Source organism: Peromyscus maniculatus, chromosome 8 (assembly GCF_049852395.1).
Source record: "Peromyscus maniculatus bairdii isolate BWxNUB_F1_BW_parent chromosome 8, HU_Pman_BW_mat_3.1, whole genome shotgun sequence".
NCBI lineage: Eukaryota > Metazoa > Chordata > Mammalia > Rodentia > Cricetidae > Peromyscus > Peromyscus maniculatus.
Window position 1 is genome coordinate 63,417,670 of NC_134859.1, and position 25,909 is coordinate 63,443,578.

Here is a 25,909-nt window from a genome sequence, read left to right on the forward strand (position 1 = left end):
GTTAGGATTAAAGATTATGTGCCAAAATTAAACAACCAAAAATCAATAATCAAAGTTAACTTACCTTCTAGTAAATCTGAGGCAGATCCCAAACAATATTCCATTACAAGCTGCATGGGGAGAAAAAAATATAAATGCATTAAAATTTCTTATAAAGACAGTTTATCTGAGATAAATACGAAGTCAAGAAGATAGTCCAAAGTAAAACAAACTCAAGCTATCATCTACATTTACAATATAGTTATATATTTAGCAATTTGTTAAACTAAGCGAATGGTTCAGGCATGGTGACACATGCCAGTGATCCCAGCACTTGGGATGCTAAGCCAGAAAATATGAGGCCAGCATGAACTACACAGTTAGTTCCAGGGTGGCCTAGGCTACATAGTAAGACTGTGTCTTAAAACTATCAAAAAAAAATTAAGCCAATGTTAATACTTGTCTTCTAATAATGTTAACATGCAACCAATTATATAAAGCTGTGTATTGCATATATACTTTCCTATATAAAGGCATTTATAATTATATTAATCCAATTCTTTTAACAAAATGTCACAATTCTCTATGTTGTGTTATTGGGCTAAGGAATCATGTCATCTCAAATTTCACCAGAATGTACCAAAACTTCACAAGGATCTTTGTACTTAAATATACTAACACACATTTACGTCAAAAAGATATGTTCAGTTCCACTCTCAAATAATGGTACTGCTCTTGAAATGCTGAGTTGTTATTCCTGAAGTTATGGGAGAAGTCATGTAAAGTTCTTTTATCTGTTAAGAGTTGCAAGAATATATTCTTCCTCTCCCAGGATGAACTAACATTTCAGGTGTATGAGCATTTCTTCATATAACCAGTCTGAGATATTTTGAGTTAAGTTATGCTAAACCAAAAGCAATTAATTTATAACAAGAAGAGAACAAATACCAACCCAAGCGGTGTGTTCCCGTAAATAGCAGCCTTTATATTCTATACTGTTGGGATGTTTTATTCTTTGTAGAAACTTGACTTCCTTAATAATATCCTGCCATTTCTAGATAGAGGGAGGAAAATAAGGAACAGGAGGAAGAATTATGAACACCTGGTTTTCATTTGAAAGATACATAAGAAAAAAATAATTACTATATTTAAAAAGGTTAGAAGAATATAAAACTTTGATTTATACAAGAAATGCCAAAATGAAGTTTAAAAGAAATATATAAGGTACAAAATAATTAAGGACAAATTTCAGTTTAATAATATTCATAATCAATGAGTCCTATTAAGTTTATAATCAAAAGTTAGCAAGATGGCTCTGAAGTTAAAAGCACTTGTTGCTCTTCTAGAAAACGTGAGTTCAATTCTTAGCACCTATACGGCAGTTTAGAATTGTATGTAAATCCATTTTCAGCGGTCCATCCTTTCTGGTCTCTAGAAGCACCAGGCACACACAAAGTATACAAATATACATACAGGCAAACACGAATGCACATGAAATAAATCTTAAATCATAACAATTAAGTACTCTGACTATGCTATAACACATGTAGGTTTTTTTTCCTTCAGAAGTCCAACCTTTTTATTTTTTTAAAATAAGATTATTTTTAAATTATTGATTAAAATTAATTTTATTAATTTCTTGAGCATTTCGTAAAATATATTTTGATCATATTCATCTTCCCACCTTGGACATTTCCCACATTCACCCCACCTCCTTACCCACCCTATTTTGTGTTCCCTCTTTCTTGCTTTAAAACCCATCCAGGTGGGCAGTGGTGGTACATGCCTTTTAATCCCAAATCTTGGAAGGCAGTGGCAGGTGAATGTTTGAAATGGAGGCCAGCCTGGTCTACAAAGTGAGTTCTAGGACAGTTAGGGCTACACAGAGAAACCCTGTCTTGAAAAAATAAATAAATAAATAAATAAAATAAAACACAAAAACTCTTTCAGTTCAACTTGTCCTGCCCAAATACTTTTGGGTGTTAGAGAGGGCTGGCCTACCAGGGGTCACACCCTTCAGAAAACTGACTCTCCTTCCTCCAGCAGCAATCAATTGTCACTACCCTCTTCTGGCCTCCCTGGGCACCACGCACATACGTGGGGCACAGAAATACATGCAGGCAAAATACCCATATACATAAAAGAAAATGCTAATGGAATAACTATGTATAAAAAAGGAAAATGGAAAAAAGGGAGTATAATATCCATTTTCCTACATATTCTGCTAAGATCCTTCCCAAGTATCATGAAATACAGTTAACACTTAGGGCACATCCTTAACGTAACTCTTTTTTTTATGTGTCAGAGAGTGTGTATGTACATATGCCCGTATGTGTATGCAGACTTATCAATATCATGGTGCATGTGTAGAGGTCAGTAGACAACAATAGGGTGTTTTGGGAAACAGGGCCTTTTCTTTCTTCTTATTGTATATGCCAGGCTAGCCATGCAGCCAGATTCTGGAGATTCTGTCTCCACTTCCGATCTCATGACAAAACACTGGAATTACAGGCAGGTACCTAGCTTTTATGTGGGCCCAGGGGAGTCAAATTCAGGTCCTCACACTCAGGTGGCAAGTACTTTACACATTGAGACATCTCCCCAGTCCCTAAACATAATTACGTGTGTGTGTGTGTGTGTGTGTGTGTGTGTGTGTGTGTGTGTGTGTGTGTGTGTGTTTTGCTGGGAATTGAAAACAGGGCCACATACATGCTGGGTAAATGCTCTATTACTGAGCTAAATTTCCAAACCTACATACTTACTCTTAAGAAACAAATCAGTGAAATCAAAGGTCATTAGGTTGAGTCAAAAATTCAACAAGTTTAATAAATACTGTATAGAGACCAATCTGTTTTGGGTTCTTGTTTTAGGTTTTCATAAGCTTTACCACTCACTAATGGGCTACAAAATTAAGAGATGAGAAAGTAAATAGAGAAATTAAGAAGTATTTTACACTAAATTTAAGAACATCCATCTCTGATATTATTTTACAAGCTCTTAATCAAACATAGCAAAATATATTCAGTCTTTTATATAAATGTGTATCATAGCCAGGCAGTGGTGGTATACTCCTTTAATCCCAGCACTTGGCAGGCAGAAAGAAGCAGGAGGATCTCAGTAAGTTTGAGGCCAGCCTTATCTACAAAGTCTACAAAGCAAGTTCCAGGACAGCCAGGCCTATTACACAAAGAAACTCTGTCTCGAAATCAAACAAACAAACAAACAAACAAACAAACAAACAAAAAGTGTATCATACATTTAAATAGTAAGATTCAGAAAAACTTATGAGCTTTAAACTTCAAATTTGAATAATCCACGAGATAAAGTCTTAAGAAAATTTAGATATCCCTATGTAAGCAAAACTTCGAAGGACAATACTAGATCCTAAAAATAATGCAATAATGAAATACTGGTTCAGTAGATCAATAGACTTTAACAATTTAACAATCTGTTAGCCCTAAAATTGTTTTAACAAAATAGTAAATAAAATTATACTTCTAAGTAAGGTCAGTTTTTAGATATCAAAATGACAGAAAGATACAATTATAACAGTATTACCATACCCTCAGTGTAATAATCACCAAACCAAGATTTACCACAAAACAGATTCAAAACAAATAGGACCCAAGCCTTTGAAACAAATCCACCAAGTCTACTTCTTAGACATATAACCAAAAGAAAGTAAAGCAAGGATCTAAAGAAATGTTTGTGAGCTCATATTCATAGCAGCATTATTGACAATAGACAAAAGACTGGAGGAAACCAGGTCCATTTGTAGGTTTGAATATAAATGTATGAGTGCATGTAGAAAAAGATATAACACATATAAACACAATGGAGTATTTCTCAGTTTCTTGCAACAGAAGAAAATTTACATGTTATACTATGTATCAACATTGAGAATACTGTGTGATACAAAATACACTAGTAACAAAAGCACAAACACTAAATGGCTACTTCAGGAATATTCAATCTGTAGTTCTAAGGATTCAGGGGGCAACGTGTAGCTGAAGATGGCTAGGAATGCAGTCTAATACAAAACAGAAAACTTGATTTTTGCAATTTTTGGTTTTTTGTTTGTTTGTTTGTTTGTTTGTTTTTTCGAGACAGGGTTTCTCTGTATAGCTTTGCGCCTTTCCTGGAACTTGCTTTGGAGACCAGGCTGGCCTCGAACTCACAGAGATCCACCTGCCTCTGCCTCCCGAGTGCTGGGATTAAAGGTGTGCGCCACCATGTCCCAGCTGATTTTTGCAATTTTTTAAAAACTCAGTTGCGGGCTGGAGAGGTGGCTCAGAGGTTAAGAGCACTGCTTGCTCTTTCAAAGGTCCTGAGTTCAATTCCCAGCAACCACATGGTGGCTCACAACCATCTATGAGATCTGGTGCCCTCTTCTGGCCTGCAGAGATTTGTGCAGACAGAACACTGTATACATAATAAATAAATCTTAAAAAAAAAAAAAAAAAACTCAGTTGCACAGCTCTCCAGCATGAACTCTGTACATGACAACATTATGCCACAGTGTCAAAGGTTAAATATGCTTGAAAGTGCCCCCAGTAGTTAACATCATGAGAAACAGTAGAATTGTAGATGCTAGAGGGTAGGTGTTTAAAAAAAGAATTACTGTTTTGGTGGTATTGGGGTGGTCATGTGAATAGATATCAACTACTTTACCACTAAACCAAATCTTATTCCATATTATGAGTACACTTCCCCTGTCCCAAAATGAAAAGTAGAATTCTAGAGAGGGGTGTTGGTAATGGTTATATGACATGCATGCACTTTACACTACTGTGCCATCTATTTGAAGATGGTATAAGATAGAAAATTTTGTTATAACTACTTTATCACAACTAAATAACTGTTAGTTTTTAAAATTAAAGACCTTCAGAATCCTAGATTGTGTGTGTGTTTTGTTTTTGTTTTTCTAGACAGGGTTTCTCTGTGTTGCCCTAGCTGTCCTGGAACTCACTCTGTAGACCAGGCTGGCTTCAAACTCAGAGATACACCTGCCCCTGCCTCCCAAGTGCTGGGATTAAAAGCGAGTGGTACCATGCCAGGCTCAGAATCCTAGATTTTATTATATAAATTTATATAATTACACAGACCAAACAAAATCTAGAAATAAGAATACTGGCAAACTAAAGTATCTAGTTCTCTTTTTGCTTTTTCAAATTATTACATATTATCTTTGGATAAAATTTAAAATAGCCATGAAACATTTTCTAAATCATTTTTAAATAAAGGTTATGTCCTATTAATTTACTGCCATGTACATCTTAATTTACTTAAGTATTTAGAAATCAGGATAAACATAGAATAATTATTAAACCACAGCTTAAAAAACTAAAACCATAAGATACAAGTTAGGAGGCTTCTGGTATGCCACTAATGTTTTGTTTATGGCTCTAAGTAATAGCTAAATGGGCCTCACCCACTTGTAAAGAAAGATTCGTTGATGTGACTGCGGGCAGAAGTCAGGAAATTTAAGAAGCCAACTAGAGGCGAACAAAGCACTTGACAGAAGCAGTGGGGAACCTTTCCTAGGGCAGAAAGGTACAGACTGGAAGGGCAGAAACCAAGCAGGAACAGGAAGGGGAGGGGAGGAGGGAACCAACTACAATTAAGTATGTATGAAAATAGTATAAATAGTATAAAGAAATCTGGGATTTAGTATGGCAATCAAAAAGGTAAAGAAAATAAATGAATGAACGGGGGAGCAAAGAAAAATGTACTGGTACATTTAGGAATGTATGCTTTTACATATAATGTATCTATTTTAAATTTCCTTCCTTCTCTCCCTTATTAAAAGTAGTTTGTTTTCCTAACACGCCAAAAATATGTATATAATTAACTTACCTCAGTAGACTGCTTTCCACTATAAGACATTTTCTTGATGGCCACCACTTCATTAGTACGCACATCTCGAGCCTTAAAAAGAAACAAAGAAAGAACCGTTGTGAAATAGAAACCAATAGATTAAATCTGAGATGTTATTTCTTTGAGAATGAAGGTGCTTATAAACTAGAATTCAAAAAAAAAACATGAAAATTACCTTTAGTGGCAGAAAAAATAGGGAAGATGTGAGTCAAAAGAAATCAAACAGGAATCTGAAGAACTAGTAACAATTCAGAACTAAAGTTAGTAAAGTTGTATTAGGGATTTTAGTTAAGTAAGTAGCTTTTAGCTGCTCTTGTCACATACAAAAGTCACTATGTAAGGTAATAGATAAATCATCAACTTCACACTATAGTCACCATTTTACAATCCATATTGTAAAACTCAAATATATAACCAATTTTTTAAAAAAACCTAAAATGCAATAAAGCTCCTTTTAAAGAACACTTGTAAAAACCATTACTGTATTTATGTGTGTGCATATGCATGTATATATTTGTGAATGTGTATGAGCTTTGTGTGTCTAAAGATGAGAGGACTTTAGAGAATCAGTTCTCTTTCTACTATGTCAGTCCAGAGATCCGCCTGCCTCTGCCTCCCGAGTGCTGGGATTAAAGGCGTGCACCACCACCACCACCACCACCACCACCACCACCACCACCACCACCCGGCAAGAAAATATTTTTTAACCTCTATTTTATATAACATGAAAAGAACTATCAGGATACTGGGAAAACACTTCATAATTCCTATTTTATTCTAGTTGTTTTGAGACCAGGTCTCTCTATGTAGCCCTGGCTGTCCTGGAGCTTGCTATGTAGACCTAGCTGGCCTCAAACTCAAGAGATCCACCTGTCTCTGACTCCTGAGTGCTTGGATCAAAGGTGTGCACTACCTTATATAAACTTACATGCTGAAAGTTTAGGAAGGGCTATTTCCAAATCTTCTCAACAGTAAAGAAAGCCAACACTTATAAAATCAAAATTAGAAAAGTTAGGTGTTCAACATGACAAATCATATCTATAAGGTTTGGAGTGTGTTTCTGCTGTTTTTTTATTCTGTTTTTTCCAGTCTCTAAAAATCTATAAGCTAGACAAGACTTGAATTCACTAATATATCCTATGCTGGCCTCATACTTGAAACGTTCCTGCCTCAGTTTCCTGAGTTCTGATGTTGAGGTGTTTATAACCATGGCTGGCTTTACCTTATACCACATTTGCCTATCATTCTATCTCCTTTAGGCAACTTCTCTAAGCAATAATAGACTTACTTCCTATGCCTGGAGATTTGCTTCTTCTGGACATTTCATTTAAAAGGAACCACATGTGGCTTTTTGTGATGATACTTTACAAAATATTTTGCAATTCATGAGTAATGATGTTGAATATTTTTTATAAGCTTTATTTATTATTCATCTGTAATTTTCTTTGGAAAATTTCTAATTCAATTACTTGTAATATTCATGTTCTAAACTATGCATCTTTATTACTGAGTTCTAAGAGTTCTTTATATAGTCTAGACAGAAGGCTATTTAAAATACAAAGCCACAGACCTGAGATTGAGAGTAGAGAGATGGCTCAGTGGTTAAAAACATTTGTTGATCCTCCAGAGGTCTTCAGTTTGATTACAAGTACTCATATTGGGTGTTTCACAACCAGCTGTTAACTCTAGCTTCAGAGAATTCAGGCCCTCTTCTGGCCTCTGAAAATACCCTCACACTTGTGGCATACACACATAAAAATTCAAAAATACTAAAAAAAAAAAATTCTCATTATGCAGCCCTGGCTGGCCTGGAACTCTCTAAGTAGATCAGACTGGCCCAAATTCACAGAGATACACCTGTTTCTGACTCCTAAGTGCTGAGATTAAAAGTGTCTGCCCCCATATACAGCTTTAAAACAACAAAAATAACCAATACAGATAGAGAATGGTTTGAAGCCATCCTGATCCTTACAGTGAGAGCCAGGAAAGCTAGGGCTACAAAGAAAGACCCTGTCTAAACAACAAAACATGTTCAGTGTCAATGGTTATTAGAATAACAGACATTATCACAAAGGTAGGGAAATTAAAAGTCTTTACTGTTGGTGGGAATGGAAACAGTAGCTGCTGGACTTGCAGTTAGAATATTCCTCAAAAATTTAAAGATAGACTTGTCATAGATATCTGCAATTATACTCTTAAAGTATGTACATACATACTCAAAACTGAAAAGTGGACTTGTGCTCTAAACCCAATATCCCAAAGTTTGGCCATTTCTATCAACTGGTTAGGTATTTTGAACTAAAATGTAGGCTCTGAACCTTGATCTTTCTGACCTATGGTAATTCTGTCTTCCTCTCTTTCTCACCTGGCTTTCTCTAAAAGTCTGCAATTATAATGCCATTCTCAGTAGCATATTCCATCTGGCTAGGACATGAACCATTTCTTTCTTTCTTTTTTTTTTTTTTAAATTTCGAGACAGGGTTTCTCTATGTAGTTTTGGTGCCTGTCCTGGATCTCGCTCTGTAGACCAGGCTGGCCTCGAACTCACGAAGATCCTCCTGGCTCTGGCTCCTGAGTGCTGGGATTAAAGGCGTGCGCCGCCGCCATCCTGCGTGAACCATTTCTTTTGTCCAGCACATCTATGATGTAAACTCTAGCCACCCATAAGTGACTTAGAGCATCCTGATGATTTGTCATGGTTATCTAAGTCCTTGTGTTCAAACAATCATAAATTTACACAGTAACAGTACCAAACTATGAGAGTAATGAGAAAACAGCAATCTTGACATGACAAAGAGAAGACTGTTTCCTTCAAAGAAAAAAGTATGAAAATAAGCCAGGCACTTAGACAGAAGCAGGAAGATCTCTGTAAGTTCAAGGTCATCCTGATCTATATTGAAATTTCCAGGGTAGCCAGGGCTTCACAGAGAAATACTGTCTTACAAAAAAGTGACAAAGGGGGCTGGGGAGATGGTTCACTGGTTATAGCACCTACAACACAAGAAATCACAAGGAACATAGAAAGTAGCAGAGTATGGATTCCTCAGAAAACCAACACCATACTGGGTAGATTTAATGGTCCACCTAATTCCAACTCTGGAAGGAGACAGGATCACTGGAGCAAGCTAGCTAACAAGAATAGTCCTGAGAGTGAGCTCTGGGTAAACCCTGCTTAGACAAATGAGGTAGAAGAGGAATCTAGGATTGATTCCCAACATGCTCATGACCATCCATGTCCCCACACATGTGAAAACATGCAACACACATACACACACAGGAAAAAGAAAAATATGATAATGAAAACTTTAACTTGGGGCCTGGAGAGAGACATCAATGGATAAGAACTCTTACTACTCTTGTAAGACCCAGGTTTGGTTCCCAGCACCCACATCAGAAAGCTGACAACCACCTAGAACTCCACGACCAGAGAATCTGATACCCTCTTCTGGCCAGCATGGGCACCTGCATGTACACGGTACATATGATATGTGTGTGTGCACGCGCGCGTGCGCGGACATGGACACACACACACACACACACACACTTTAAAAAACCAATAAATAAATCTTTTTTTTTTAATTATTTATTATATATACACACACCAGAAGAAGGCACCAGATCTCATCATAGATGGTTGTGACCCACCATGTGGTTCCTGGGAATTGAACTCAGGACCTTTGGAAGAGCAACCAATGCCCTTAACCTCTGAGCCATTTCTCCAGCTCCCTCAATAAAGAAATCTTTAAAAATATTCTCAACTAGATTAAGAAAAAGCTATGTTAGCCAGGCATTGTGGCACATGCCTTTAATCCCAGCACTTGGGAAACAGAGGCAGGAAGATCTCTGTGAGTTTGAAGCCAGCCTAGACGACATAGTGAATTCTAGGACAGCCAGGGCTTTGTAAAGAGACCTTGTCTCAAAAATCACAACAACAAAAAGCTATGTTGATGCTGCTAAAACTCTACAGAAAGTACAAGATTCTATTTATAAAATTATAGAGAAAGGGGGCTGGACAGATGGCTCAGCGGTTAAGAGAACTAGCTGTTCTTCCAGAGGACCTGGGTTTAATTCCCAGCACCCACATGGCAGCTCACGACTGTCTATAACTCCAGTTCCAAGGATCCAACACCCTCACACAGACACACATGCAGGCAAAACATCAATGCACATTTTAAAAAATTATAAAGAAGGAAGTGAAATGTATGCTAGTTTTGGTGCCACACCTCAAAATGCAAAAACTGTGGCCACAAAACATGGAAAGTATTTAGTTAAGACATTGAGTTATAAGGTTCAGTATTATCTTCGGCTTCAAGTATGGGGAGGGGGATTTTAGAATACATACTCTGAGAACAGATGAAAGCTGTATAGGGAAGTTTTAAATTTTTTCTTCAGAAGGTTCAATAATTTTAAAAAATGAACTTATTATAGAGAAAAGGGGGAGGAGACAAAGCATATAAATTATTAATGTGCACACACAGGAGCCATACACAAAGTAAAAAACTCAAAAGAATGGCCATATGGTTGACCAGGAAATAGCACTCTACTCTACAGAATGAGGCTCCGAAAGCTTCTGAGGATGATGACAGCAAGCAGGCTATGGGACGCTAAGAAAACTACAGTGAGGAGACTACAGTGAGGCAAGCAACACTGTTCTAAACTGACAAGTCTTCCAAGGACAGCATCTGAGAGTCATTCCCGTGTCTGCAGAATAACTAACACAAATCTTGCCAGAAGATATATTTAGGGTAGTATATTTTTATTTCCCAATACTTGGTAAAATTTTGGAATTTTGTCCTTGGTTGCAAGCAACCTCCAGAACAACTACACTAGTGAATGATAAAACAGCATTTTTTATTTACAGTGAACCTCTCTCAACCACACCTGAGGTGTTTTGAGGAAAGAACCTAGACTATCACAGGATTAGAGGGAATGATGGTTCTCAGGGAAACCAATCCTGAGCCAGAGAATTGGAACCGGCATTACATACCCAACTCTTACCTTGGGGGAAGGGAGAGAAGCTGAAGGTGAAGTTAATCACCAACAGCCAATAACTTACTAATCAGGTTATATAACAAATAACCACCCAAAGGACTGGGGACTGTGAGGAGAGATGAGAACAAACATCTAATGGCCAAGAAACTGACATACTTAAACTCCACATGGACAAAAGCTCCTGTTCCAAAGAGGATTCTAGGGCTCAGTCTATGTATCTTTTCACTGCATCATTTAAAATACAATCTTAAATGAGTTTCACTTAATAATTACACCCAAAGAAAGGGTTGGAGGATCCCAATTCCATAGTTAATGGAAGCACAAGCTAGAGGTTATTTTTGTTTTGTTTTTGCTTTGGTGCTTTGCCTGCATGTATGTTTATATGTGAGGGTGTCAGTTCTTGGCATTATGGATAGTTGTTAGCTGCCATGTGGGTGCTGGGAATTGAACCGGGGTCTGCTGGAAGAGCAGTCAGTGCTTTTTTTTTTTTTTTTTTTTTTTAATTTATTTGTTCTACCTGCATGTATGCCTGCATGCCAGAAGAAGGCACCAGATCTCATTACAGATGGTTGTGAGCCACCATGTGGTTGCTGGGAATTGAACTCAGGACCTTTGGAAGAGCAAGCAGTGCTCTTAACCTCTGAGCCGTCTCTCCAGCCCAAGCTAGAGCTTTTAACTGGCATCTCAAAATGGGAGGCATTCTTATGGGACTGGGCGGAGATGACATATCTCTAGGTAGTTTTGAAATGGAATTGAATTAGAGGACAACCAAGTGATGTCAGCTGCAAAAAGTCATTCCTTGCATAATGCATGTAGACATGTGTGGTATAAAAAGCAATGTGAGAGCAGGGTTTGTTTTCCTACTCAGCAAATTCCTTATCTCTTTTAACATTTTTCACTCCAACATCTCTGACATCAAGCCTTTAACTCACAAAATATACTGCTCCAAAGCTCCCATGGCCGATTTCTCTGAGGTCTGTGAAGAGCTTTTCCGGATCTTCTTTGAAGAAGAGCTCTGCAATCTCAGGGTCCTTTAGGCTGCCTGCTCTGTTAGTTGATGGCATCCTGCTGAGCAGTCAGCTGTCTGATTCTAATTTTATATTGCTATCCCAATGCTTGGTTCATCTGTAGGAATAAAGCCACGCTGGCATAAACTAGGAAAAGAAAAAAGGAAAAAAAAGTTAAAAGTTGCTAAGAATAATTAAAAGATCATTTGCAGTCATTATCTACAAAACTGTATCAGATCTAGAATGTTAGTGAACAGTGTAGTCTTCTATTGCATTAGTTCCTAAGCTCATCACAATCACCTGTGGCACTTTAAAAATGACGCAATCTACAACACAGTCCATTTCAATGTTAGCTTCATCTTTAAATCGTGGGAGACTTTCTACTACTTAATAATCCAATTTTGATGAAACTAGAGGAAGAGACAATTAACATACTATTAAAAACATATATACTAAGGCACATACATAATTAAAGGCACATGTCTTTAATCTCAGTACTTGTGAGGCAGTGGCAGAAAGATTTCTGTGAGTTCCAGGCTAGCTAGGGCTACCTACTAAGACACAGGCTTAATAAACAAAACAGGTGTTGGAGAGACAGCTCATTAGTTAAGTACATGCACTGCTCTTCCAGAGGACCTGCACTGACTACTAGCACCAACACTAGGCAACTTACAACTGCCTTAATTCCATCTTCAAAGACCTAATATCCTCCTCTGGTTTGCACACACATGCACAAACACTTGAGTGTACACACACACACACACACACCACATACACACATAATTTTAAAAAGTAACAAAAAAAACTTAACACCTCCACACACATACACACAATCACAATAGCCCAAAATTGGGATACTTGAAGGGTTTTTCTTACAACAGGAAAGCCCTTACCAATGTGTTCATATATAAGAAAAAACACAAAAAATGTAATTCAGACACTTGATCACAGTGCATTAATCAAATCTGATCTATCCCAAAGAAAAATGGAGCCAGACGGTGGTGGCACACACCTTTAATCGCAACAGTGGGGAGGCAGAGGCAGGCGGATCTCTGTGAGTTTGAGGCCAGCCTGGGCTACAGAGTGAGTTCCAGGAAAGGCTCCAAAGCTACACAGAGAAACCCTGTCTCAAAAAACAAAACAAAACAAAACGAAACAAAAAAAAAAAAAAAAAAAAAAAAAAAAAAGAATGAGGGCCAGTACAATGTCTCAGTGGGTAAAAGGGTTTGCCCCTCAAGTCTGTTTTGTCTGTCTGTCTGTTTTTTGAGACAGGGTTTCTCTGTGTAGCTTTGTGCCTGTCCTGGATCTCGCTCTGTAGACCAGGCTGGCCTCGAACTCACAAAGATCCACCTGCCTCTGCCTCCTGAGTGCTGGGATTAAAGGCGTGCGCCAACACCGCCTGGCTGCCCCTCAAGTCTGATGACCACAGTTCAATCCCAGGAAACTAGAAAGGGGCAGAAGCTTCTAAGATGTTCTATAAGGGAGAAGAAGCAACTCCCAAAAGTTGTCCTCTGACCTTTACACAGTAAGTACATGCTCACACTCATATCTGTATCTATCTCTGTCTCTATCACATACACAAATTAAAATTAAAGAAAAAAATACAAAATAAGAAAGTCTGAATTTAGCACAGACACCTGGTTTTTAATAAACTTAATTCACATGGTTAACACATTAAAATATAGTTGTTATCATCTGATTCCTTCCATAAGTAGACTTAGAAAGAACCAGAGATTCCTTGGTTCTGCTACCAACTCTTTTATATAAGATTATTTGATGCTTAAAAATGGTTGTCCTAATTAAGAGGCTTAAGAACCTGGGTTCTGGAATAAAACTGGCTAGATATAAATCCCAACACTATTCATAAACTGTCTCCTTTTTTTTTTAAGTACAAAACAAAAACAACCTACTTTATACAGTGGTTATGAGGGTTAAATGAGTTACCATGTGTAATCTCAGAATACTCTATACCATAGTAAGCACAATAACAAATGTCAGTTATCAAGACAGGGTTTCTCTGTATAGCTTTGCGCCTTTCCTAGAACTCACTCTGTAGCCCAGGCTGGCCTCAAACTCACAGAGATCCGCCTGCCTCTGCCACCCAAGTACTGGAATTAAAAGTGTGCGCCACCACGGCCGGGCCAGTTCAGTTTTTTTTTTTTTTTTTTTTTTTTTTTTGGTTTTTCGAGACAGGGTTTCTCTGTGTAGCTTTGCGCCTTTCCTGGAACTCACTTGGTAGCCCAGGCTGGCCTCGAACTCACAAAGATCCGCCTGCCTCTGCCTCCCGAGTGCTGGGATTAAAGGCGTGCGCCACCACCGCCCGGCCAGTTTTTTTTTTTTTTAATTCACTTAATTTCAGGAATTAAAATTGGAATGTATTTCATTAGACTTCCAAGGAGGAAAAGTGCCATCCAAATTCTTTTTTTTTTTTTTTAAGATTTATTTATTTATTATGTATACAGTGTTCTGTCTGCATGTATGCCTGCTGGCCAGAAAGGGTGCCAGATCTCATTACAGATGGCTGTAAGCCACCATGTGGTTGCTGGGAATTGAACTCAGGACCTTTAGGAAGAGTAGCCAGTGCCCTTAACCACTGAACCATCTCTCCAGCCCGTGCCATCCAATTCTTCCTACGCCCTTTATATGACTCCTAAGCTGATCTCATTTTAATGAAACAATAAAACCAATTAAAAGGCTTAATTTCTAAATTTTATGTGTATGTACATTTTAACCTGATGTATGTAGTATGTGACCACATGAATGCCTAGTGCCCATAGAGGTCAGAAGAGGGCATCTGATCCCCTAGAACTGGAATTATGGATGATTTTGAGACATAATAGGAACCAAACCTGCAACCTCCTCTAGAAAAGCAATTAAGTACTCTAAAATATTGAGCCATCTCTCCAGCCCCAAAAGAACTTTAATTCTTGCCAGAAAATACTTGTCTTTTGTATTTCAATATAGCAACACCACACCGCAATTTAAAAAATTTCAATACACACACACACACACACACACACACACACACACACACAACTGGCTTTGGACACATACATATATATGGAGTTAATTTGAGTCCTGTTTTTTCTAATGCGCCCGCGTGCCTGTGTGTGTGTGTGTGTGTGTGTGTGTGTGTGTGTGTGTGTGTGTGTGTGTGTGTCCCAGGCATCTCAAACTCATGGCAGTCCTCTTGACTCAGTCTTCTGAGTAGTGGGGTTACAGGAAAGACCATTATACCCAATACATCCAAAGCCAGTTTAGTGAAAGCCAGTTTAGTGCACATACCTATACTTCCAGCACTCAGAAGGATGAAGACAGGAAGGTAAGAAACTCAAGTTCATCCTCAGTTACACAGCAATCTTGAGGACACCACCACCAAACCACACATACCATCTTTTTTTTTTTTTTTTGGACTGGGTCTTACTGTATAGCCCCGGGTGGCCTAAAACTTGCTATGTAAATTAGATTGGCCTCGAAAAGAGGTCGTCTATACTTGTCTCCCAAATCTGGGATTGCAATCTTCTAAAAAGGCTAGAAGAAGCTGGAGAGATGATTCAGTGACCCAGAGTTCATACTACTCTAGCACAGGACCTTAATTCAGTTCCAACATCCACATCAGGTGGCTCACAAATGCCTGTAACTCCAGATCCAGAGTTATCTGACACCCTCTTCTGGCCTCCATGGGCTCTTGCACACATGTGGTATACATATCCTCACATAGGCTCACAACATAAACATACATATAAATAAAACAAATATTTCAAAACTATATAACTTACTTTAAAAAACTAAAATATGAGTTTTTACAATTAAATAACTTCACATTTCCCTAACACAGTCAGGTAATTAAGCAGATAAGCCAAAAAGCAACAGAATTAGAAGATAATCAGAAAACATTCTGTATTACTTAAAGAATGTTTCTTGAGTCAACAGTAATGATTTCACAGTATTTCATCTTTTATGAATCACCAAATTTTCATAAAAGGGACATTATTGGCCCTAAGCAAGTGATTTAATATTACAAGGCCTAGAAGTCAAGATTCAGGCCTAGAAATAGCCAACCGAAGTCAAATGTTTGGTCCCTCTAGAGAAAAAAAAAGGGGGGGGGGGTTCTTTTATACACAAAATTGGCAGAGAGTAACACCTACTGTATCTTTTCCTCAACATATGGATGTACAAAGAAACATGCATTTTAATAATTGCAATATTAAATACAACCAAGAACGGTCATAAACAGGATGCACTCATGACCTTACACTTAACCTATAAATAATTTGACAGCTAATTCAACCTTATAAACCTGATTATCATTTTAAATTGAGGGTTGGAATTAAGAGATTATTTGGCTCTAAAAGGTCAAATACCTTGCCGGGCGGTGGTGGCGCACGCCTTTAATCCCAGCACTTGGGAGGCAGAGGCAGGCGGATCTCTGTGAGTTCGAGGCCAGCCTGGACTACCAAGTGAGTTCCAGGAAAGGCGCCTTTTCTTAAAAAATCACAAGATCAATTAATACTGAGAAATATACTATTGATACTCTGAACCATCTGCCTAATATTTCAAATAGAAATGAAGGACAAAGATGAAAAACAAAGATACTACTATTCAAAGCATCACTGGGTCAGAAGTGATGTTGCTTGCCTGAAATACCAGCCCTTGAGCAAAAGGATCACAAGCTGGAGGCTAACTTACAGAAAATCCAAGTTAAACACACACACACACACACACACACACACACACACACACACACCACACACACAGAGTATTTTTGTTTGTTTTTAATAAATACTTAAAATCCATGTAATTAAGACTTCAAGTTGAGACGGGAAAGATGGTTCAACAGATAAAAACACTTGCTGCCAAATCTGACAACCTGAGTTCAATCCATAGGACCCACTTGGTGGAAAAAGAGAACCTACTTCTAGAAGTTGTCCTCTGACTTCCCTATGTGTGCCATAACATATGTGGACACATCCCACCTTACAAATAAATAAATATTTTAAAAAGACTCAAAAGTGGAGTGTTAGCATTAGAAATTAGTTCAAAATGCCAATGGAGGAGAGGGGACAGTGAGATGGCTCAGCATATAAAACCACTTGCCCATTAAAAAAAAAAAAGAAAAGAAAAAAAGCCAGACAGTAGTAGCACTCGCCTTTAATCCCAGCACTCGAGAGGCAGAGCCAGGTGGATTTCTGTGAGTTCAAGGCCAGCCTGGTCTACAGAGTGAGTTCCAGGACAGCCAAGGAAACCCTGTCTCGAAAAACCATTTAAAACAAAAACAAAAACAAAAAAAAAACCTTGCTGGACAAGCCTGACATTCTGAGTTCAATCCCCAGAACCCAGATAAAAGTGGAAGAAGCCAGGAAGTGGCGCACACCTTTGATCCCAGAGCTCGGGAATCAGAGGCAGGTGGATCTCTTGAGTTCAAGGCCAGCCTGGTCTACAAAGTGAGTTCCACACAGAGAAATTCCATCTCAAAAAACAAAAATGCCAATTTACATCTTGATGTTTATTCAATATATGTATAAAATAATCTATCCTGTGGTGGCATACACCTGTAAAGCTAGCCCTGGATAGCTGAGGGGAGAAGATGGAGAGTTTTAAGCCAGCCTGGGCTACATAGTGAGATCCTGCTTCAAAAAAAATAAAAATAAAGCAGGAAGAGGGAGGAAGGAGGAGGAAAGAGAGAGGAGAGAAGAGGGGATATTGAGAGAAGAGAAAATGGGAGAGGGAAAGAGAGTAGGAGAGGAAGAAAGGACGAAGGGAAGGGGGAAATGGAGAAAGAGAAAAGAAAGGGAGATGGAGAAGAAGAAAAAGAAGGAAAGGAGCCACAGTGCACTCCTGAGATGCAGCATGAGTCCATTCTTGGGCAGTCTGCTCAGTCTCTCTCTGTGTCTGTCTTCTTCCCTCCTTTCACTTTTACCAACGTCCCTGCTTAAATCTCTAGTAAAACTTCTTTACACTCCAACCTTGAACTAATGTTTTGAACTAAATCTCAAACTTTTAACATGCTACGCAAAGAGCTAGGAAATAGCTCGCTATCTATATCTGGTGTACGCTCCCCCCCCTTCCCCATTCTTTTTCTCTCTTACTTTTGAAAATTACAAGATTATGCAATTTAAATTTGGGCTTAACTGATTCCCCAAATCAATTTCACATTGAACAGTACAAGTTTAATTTGGTTTAAAATACCATTACTTAATGCTAACATTTATCATTTTACCAAACATGCAAATTTGCACAATAAGACTATATAGTGCCAGGCACACACACCTGTAATTCTAGCACTCAGGAACTAGAGGCAGGACAATCAGGAAGGAGTTCAAGGTCATCTTCAGCTACACAATGAAGCCAACCTGGGATATATGATACTTTGTCTTAAAACAAACAAAAATCCTACATTATGCCCTCATTTGTATATTTAAGTTATATGGGAGTGTTTATTCAATAGTGGGCTTTTGACAGGACCTCATGTAGTCAAGGGTGGTCTAGAACTCCTGCCTCCCCAATGCTAGGATTACAGGAATGTGCCATCATATTTGGCAGAGTAGTAGGGAGTGGGAGACTGAGACTGCAGTTCACTGTGTAGTCCTAGCTGGTCTGGAACTTCCTTTGTAAACCAGGCTGGCCTTGCAGTTGAACTCAGAGATCACTCTGCCTCGGTCTCCCTGGGTTTAATGGTAGTTAATGGTATATTTTTGCTAAGTGGGAGAAAGACGCATTTTTGAGATATAGATGAGAGAGGGCTGGATGAGATGTTTCTGGAAATAAATGTTTTACATTTGCCTCCAGAAAAAGGGTAGATTTTTATTACCCTTTAGTTAAATGTACAACCCCCAGAACTGCTTGAGACAAAACACTAGCACTCTATTTACTAGTGGTATAATATTGGGCTAGTTACTTAATTTTTGTATGGTCCTGCTCCTGTCTGCACAATAGATCAGTATTTAGTGTTGTCTCATAAATTACTGCTGACTGGTATTCTATTACATGGTTATAATAATGGTATTTTTCTAGAAAAGCTATACATCACTATTATCTGTTGCTGGTAAACTAGAAAGATAAACATTCTAAATCATACTAACCTAGTTAATAATGGTTAAATAGCACAGTTAAGACAACAGCCTCCCATCTTCTATTATTCAACACTGTCTAGAAGTACTAGCTTTATTAACAATTTATGATAATACATAAAGCACTTCTACAAGCCAAGAACCAAAAATAAATAAGTTCCATGAATGGACATTTCATAGAAGAATTATAATCAGTAAACTGAAAAAATGTATACTTGTTGAAGCCTGAGCTTCATATGAGATCCTGTCTAATATTAAAAAAAACATTTAAGAAAAAAAGAAATAGGGGGCTGGAGAGACAGCTCAGAGGTTAAGAGCACTGACTGCTCTTCCAGAGGTCCTGAGTTCAATTCCCAGCAACCACATGGTGGCTCACAGCCATCTGTAATGAGATCTGGTGCCCTTTTCTGGCATGAAGGCAGAATACTTTATTTTAAAAAAAGAAAAAGAAAGAAACCTGGGCAAGCCTTTAATCCTAGTACTCAAAAGGCAGAGGTAGGCAGATCTCTGAGTTCCAGGACAGCCAGGGCTACGTAGAGACCTTAACTCAAAGCAAACCAACAACAATAAATAAATGTTAACTAAGTAATCAATTAAAGAAAAACTCACAGGTACCATCTTCCAAGGAACAAATACCTTGTTTCAGCAGGACAGAAGTCCTGTTCCTCTTGCCTGCCTTAGCCTCTCCAGTGCTAAGATTACAAGAGTACTCTGTCACACACATACACACCCTTCATTCCTGGCTGTCTGATCACTTCTAAAACATTGTACAGGAAGTTCTAGCCAGGGCAATTAGTAAAGAAAAATAAACAAAGGGCATTATAAAGCAAGAAGTGGGACCATATTCACAAATGATACAATTTTATTTAAGAGGTAATCCTAAACAATCAACAACAAAAAATTTTAGGATAAATAAATGAATTCAATATAAGCTAGCAAGTAATAACCTTCAGGGCTGTTTGTAGTTGCAATGACTAATTTTGATTGTCAACTTGACTGCTTTTTATTTTATCTCACTATTTTTAATCTGTGTGTGTGTGTGTGTGTGTGTGTGTGTGTGTGTGTGTGTGTGTGTGTCCCCGTCCGTCCCTTGGAGGCCAGGAGAAGGATCACCTAGAGTTGGAGCTACCGATGTTTGTGAGCCAGCTGATGTGGGTGCTCTGGAAGAGCAGTATATGCTCTTAACCACAGAGCCATCTCTCAAGCTCAACTGACTGCTTTTGAATCAACTAAAACCTAAATTGCTGGATACTCCTGTTATGATTTTTTTTCTTTTTCTTTTTGCTTTCTTTTTTTTGTTGTTTGTTTTTTGAGACAAGGTTTCTCTGTGTAACAGCCCTGGTTGCCCTGAAACTCACTCTGTAGACCAGGCTAGCCTCAAACTCACTGAGATCCACTCGGCTCTGCCTCCCGAGTGTTGGGATTAAAGGCACACACCACCACTGCCTGGCTATGAGTCCCTTTTAATCATCCTCCCTCTCTTATTCTATCAGTTCTGTTCCTTTTGAAAACCCTGACAAGTACAGTAATCTATTATTATTATTATTATTACTGTTAGATATAATATATATATATATGTATGTATGTATGTATGTGTTGCGTATGACTACAGGCATGCAAACCATGATAAGACATGTGTAGAGGTCAGAGGACAACTTTCAGAAGTTGGTACTCTTCCATGAGAGTTACCAGGCTTGGGCAGTACTTTTACAATGAGCCATCTCAAAGGCCCATCTAGTCTTATTCTCTCCAGTCCTTCTGTCCACATTCTTCCTTGCTACATTAAGATTTATACAGTGTAAAATAAGGTAAGGAAATACTTAAAGAAGAATCACAGAACTATTACTTGTGGGGGCTTTTGTTTTGTTTTGTTTTGTTTTAAAGATGGAGTTTCACTGCTGCCCTAGCTGACCTAAAACTCACTATGTAGACCAAGCTGAACTCAGACTAACAGATATCATCCCTGCCTCTACCGCCTGAGCATTGAGATTAAAGGATGAACGGATCATCAAGCCCAGCCAATTGTTGATGAGAGGATGTTATATCCCCCAGAACCAGAATTACAAGCAGTTGAGCCGCAGGTACTGTGAACTGAATTATGGTCCTCTCCAATAGCTGCAAGTGCTCTTAACCACTAAATCATCTCTCCAGACCCTAGCTGATCACTTTTGATACAAGGAATCACATCAGAAAAAACTATTTTCATCACTTCACAAAGTTTTCACGACCCTTGATCCAATTTTTGGGCTGCCTCAAAAGTCTCAAGGAAAATAAACAAAGTAGCTGATAAAGAGTTTGCTGAAGAAGGATGCTGAGGAGTGGAGTGGTGTAAAAAGAATGTGAGTGATTGAATCAAGGCAGGTGGGAGGACAGTGGTGGAGTGCTTGTAAGGCCTTGGATTCAAACCCAAAACAAAGAGAGGTGGAGACAATTTGCTTTTCTCCCCAGTTTCTAGGAAGGAGATATAAGCTATTACTAAATACTCAAAATATGGGGGCAGGACACTGATGGCTTTTTTTTTTTTTCACCGAGACAGGGTTTCTCTGTGTAGTTTTGGTCCCGTCCTAGATCTCGCTCTGTAGACCAGGCTGGCCTCGAACTCACAGAGATCCACCTGGCTCTGCCTCCCGAGTGCTGGGATTAAAGGCGCCACCACCGCCCGCTGGCCACTCTTTCTTCGGTCCCAGCACCCATATGGCAGTTCACAACCATAACTCCAGTTCCAGGGGATCTGGCATCCTCACACAGACATACAAGCATGCAAAACCCCAATGTACATAAAAAGTAAATAAACTTTAAAAAAAAATTTAAATCCTTAAAATATTCTACACAATAGGAATTTCTTTGTTGTTCTGGAGGCTAATCTACAACCCAAGATTAACCGGTCATTACTTATACATCAATATACTGAAACCTCAATAAAAACTGTCCACCAAAGCACTAGTGAATTTCCTAGTTGATTGGGATGATGATTACTAACCAAGGACTGAAGATAACAGACATCTATGTTTGGAATCCTCCTAGACCTTGCCCTTTAATCCTAGCACTTGGGGGGCAGAGGAGGTTCTCTTGAGTTTAAGGTCAACCAGGTCTACCAAGTAAGTTCCAGGACAGCCAGGACTACACAGAGAAACCCTGTCCCTGTCTCAGGGAAAACAACAACAACAACTAGACAGGTAGGTAGGTAGGTAGATAGATAACAAGAAAACCAGCAAGGAGCTGAAGAGATAGTGAGCACAGTGGTTAACAGCGCTGGCTGCTCTTCAAGAGAACCCAGACTTAATTTTCAGCACCCACATGGTGACTCACAACAGTCTTTAACTCCAGTTCCAGATGATCAGACACCTTCTTCTGGACTCCTCAGACACCGCACACACATAGTACACAGACATACATACAGGCAAAACACACATATTAAAATGAAAAGATATTAGAGGGAAAATAAAGGCAAATTGACACAATATACAAATTGATAAATAGAATGGAATGAAAGATTAGTGACTATCAGGGGAAAAGGAGAACAAAAACAACATGGGAGTATTTGTGCCTAAATATTGAACCTGCTGTTAGAAAATGCTTTGGGGGGTTGGAGAAATGGCTCAGCTGTTAAGAGCACTGGCTGCTCTTCCAAGGAACCTGGGTTCAATTCCTAGCACCCACATGAGGGCTCACAACTGTCTGTAACTCTAGCTCCAGGGATCCAACACCCTCACACAGACATATAAGCAGGCAAAGCACCAGTGCACATAAAGTTAAAAAAATTATTTTTTTAAAAAAAAAAGAAAAGGCTTTGTACAAAAATATGCTTTGGCTGCACAACACTCTGAATGAACTAAATGTAAATATTTAACTTGGGAACTGGGGATGCAGCTCAGCAGTAGTGAACACTTTGCCTAACATGTGCAAAGCCCTAGACTCCATCCCCAACACACACACACACACACACACACACACACACACACACACACACACACACACACACGAGAGATGAAGACAAGACCTGAATCACGTTAAGCATATGTGTGTATACATATATACATATGTGCTTTTATAGATAGATAGATAGATAGATAGATAGATAGATAGATAGATAGATAGATAGATAGAAAGAACATACCATATATCCATAAACCTAAACTGATGACTCCACCCCTCCCTACTCCTCCTCATCTCTTTCTTAGACAAAGTCTCGAGCCCAGACTGGCCTAAAATTCCTTATATAGCCAAGAATGACCTTGAACTTCTGAACTCCCTGCCTCTACCTCTTGAGTGCTAGAATTACAGATATGTCCCAACACATCTTATTTATTCAATGCTGGAGATCTAAACACTCTACAAACTGAAGTATATAACCCCATCCCTAAATGGTAAGATCTTCTTTGTTTCATATATAAATATATGTCTTGCGTGTATGTGCATGAGGAGAGGAGGCTATGTACAGAGGCCAGAGGAAGGCATCAGATCCCTGTGTAGTTACAGGCGGCTGTGAGCTTCCTGATGTAGGCTGTGAGAATCAAATTCAGGTCCTCTCAAAGAGCAACAAGCAATTTTAACCATCTCGAGCCATCTCCCCAATCCAAATTTTAATTTTTTTTTCAGGGTTTCTTTGTGTAGCCCTGAGTGCCCTAGAACTCACTCTGTAGACCAGCCTGGCCTTGAACTCAAGAGATTCACCTGCCTCTGCCTCCCAAAGGCATGTGTCACCACCACTTGACTCAAATTTTAAGTTCTTAAAAGTTCATTTTAATTAGAGACAGAAACGCTTTGTTTTAGACACCTTTTTTTGTTTGTTTGTTTTTAAGATTTATTTTGTGAAGTATTTTGCCTGCGTGTTAAGTATGTGTACCATGTGTGTGCCTGGTACCCCTAGAGATCAGAAGTATGGGTGGGATCCCCCGAAACTGGAGTTACATATGGTTGTGAGCTGCCCTGTGGGTGCTGGGAACCATATCCACATCCTCAAAAGAGCACTGAACATCTCTCCAGCCCCTCTTCCAATTTCTTACTTCTCCTTTGTTAAACACATCAGAGTAAATCAAACTAAAAGTTTTCTGTTTGGTCAGGATCATTACTATGAATAACAATGACATCTCTCATGTCTTCACTATCTTTGAACTTCAAGTGTTTCATTTCTCATTTTTTGCAAGATAGTATTTTTTTCAGTCACAGATACCTTGAAAATATAAATTATGAATTCTTACTCTGAACTGTTCCTGTGTACAAACTTAACATATTGCATGAATCTCAAGGAGTTAACAGATCTACTATGACCCATACCAGCAATTCTTATTTAGCTTGTTTAATAATATTATTTCTATGATCCTTTGTGGTGCTAAGTTTCTGACTCGACTTCAGTCTAACACAATGGGATGGCCTAAGATTTTCATAGACCCAAGGAGCTGTGCTATCCTTTTTGGTTTTTGTACTTTTATGAATAGTTGCCCTAGTTCACTGTCAATTTCTCCATGACTGCTAGTTGCTATCCAAAGCTTCAAAGAACTTCAATGAGATTCTACTACTACATGACCTATGTGAGGCACTAAATGAGAGGAATACATGATAATGGTTCTCATGAAGCTAAGACAAATAATTACACAAAAGGAATGCATCTTATTAGGTACTAAACTAGAACATCAAAATGAGCCAAAAAGAACTCTTAGAAGAACAAGGACAGAATAATTTGAGCACTGGGGACAGTTCTGTGGAAGAGTACTTGAACAGATAAAACGGGATAAAAAATAAGATCAAAGGAGCACAAAAATGACACCATACACACAGGCAGAGAAGGTATTATAAGGTGTGTTGGGCAGTAATGTTTATTTAAAAAAAAAAAAAAAATGTGCCAGGCATGGTGAAAGAGCCAATCAGAGAAAACCTTAAAAACTAAACAGTCCAGCAAGATGTCTTAGAGAGTAATTGCCACAAAAGCCTAACGTCCTAAATCTGATTCCCAAAATTCATGGTAAAAGGAAAAAAAACAACTCCTAAAAGCTATCCTCTGATCTCCACTTGCACACAGACACCTGCAAATATAAACATATCATAAATGCACACATATACATTCACAGTAATTTTAACTAAGCAAAACAATTTATAAAATAACCAAAAGTGAAGAAGTAAGAACAGAAGCAGAAGAGTGGATTGCTGAGGTGGAAGGGACAAAAGGGAACCTACTAGGATGTTGGAAACTTCCATAGACAAATTTTAGTGCAATTTCCATGATTAAATAAAGAAAAAAATTCTACAACTTTAACCTGAGTGGTGGATTAATTTATAAGTCTTCATTTATGTAATGTAACTATTATCTACTACAACACAACTGAAAAGGGGCACAAACAGTGACAGGATGATTCAGTAACTCTCTAAGTCTGAGTAAGCAGAAGAGTGATATCTCAGTGGTAGAGCACGTATCTACATGCTTGAGGAGCTGTGTTCAATCCCCGGCACAACAAGAAAAGAGTACTGTAGTAGGAGAGAAATGAGAGCAAGACATAAGAGGATCAGAACTAGGAGAAAAAAAAAGCTTTAAAAATTTTTTTTACTGTAGGCCGGGTGGCGGTGGCGCACGCCTCTAATCCCAGTACTAGGGAGGCAGAGCCAGGCGGATCTCTGTGAGTTCGAGGCCAGCCTGGTCTACAGAGCGAGTTCCAGGACAGGCTCCAAGGCTACACAGAGAGACCCTGTCTTGAAAAAAAAAATTTATTGTATTATTTTATGTGCATGGATGTTTTGCCTGACTGTATGTTTGTGCACCACATGTGTGCCTGATACGTGGTACTGGAGTTATTGTGAACTGCATGTGGGTGTGAGGAATTGAACTCTGGTCCTTTGGAAGAACAGCCAGTGGCTCTTACTGCTGAGCCATCTCTCAATCCCCAACAAAAGCCTTCTGAGTAATACAGAACTAAGATAATACTAACACAATATGCCAGGTACTGTTCTCAGGTCTATATAATGAATCTAATCCTCTTAGACCAACATTTC

General features: G+C 38.6%; 1 protein-coding gene across 2 annotated transcripts in view; it reads right to left on the reverse strand.

Annotated features, from left to right (window-relative positions):
• Positions 1 to 25,909, reverse strand: part of Taok1 (TAO kinase 1) — a 112,445-nt gene that overhangs the window by 47,272 nt on the left and 39,264 nt on the right. For both annotated transcript variants that reach the window (XM_042282429.2, XM_006977440.4), the window contains exons 2-5: positions 11,781 to 12,002; positions 5,836 to 5,907; positions 932 to 1,033; positions 65 to 110 (exon numbers count right to left, since the gene is read on the reverse strand). In XM_042282429.2, coding sequence (XP_042138363.1) covers positions 65 to 110; positions 932 to 1,033; positions 5,836 to 5,907; positions 11,781 to 11,912 — 352 coding nt within the window. In that variant the 5' untranslated portion in view covers positions 11,913 to 12,002. The remainder of the gene's footprint in view (positions 1 to 64; positions 111 to 931; positions 1,034 to 5,835; positions 5,908 to 11,780; positions 12,003 to 25,909) is intronic.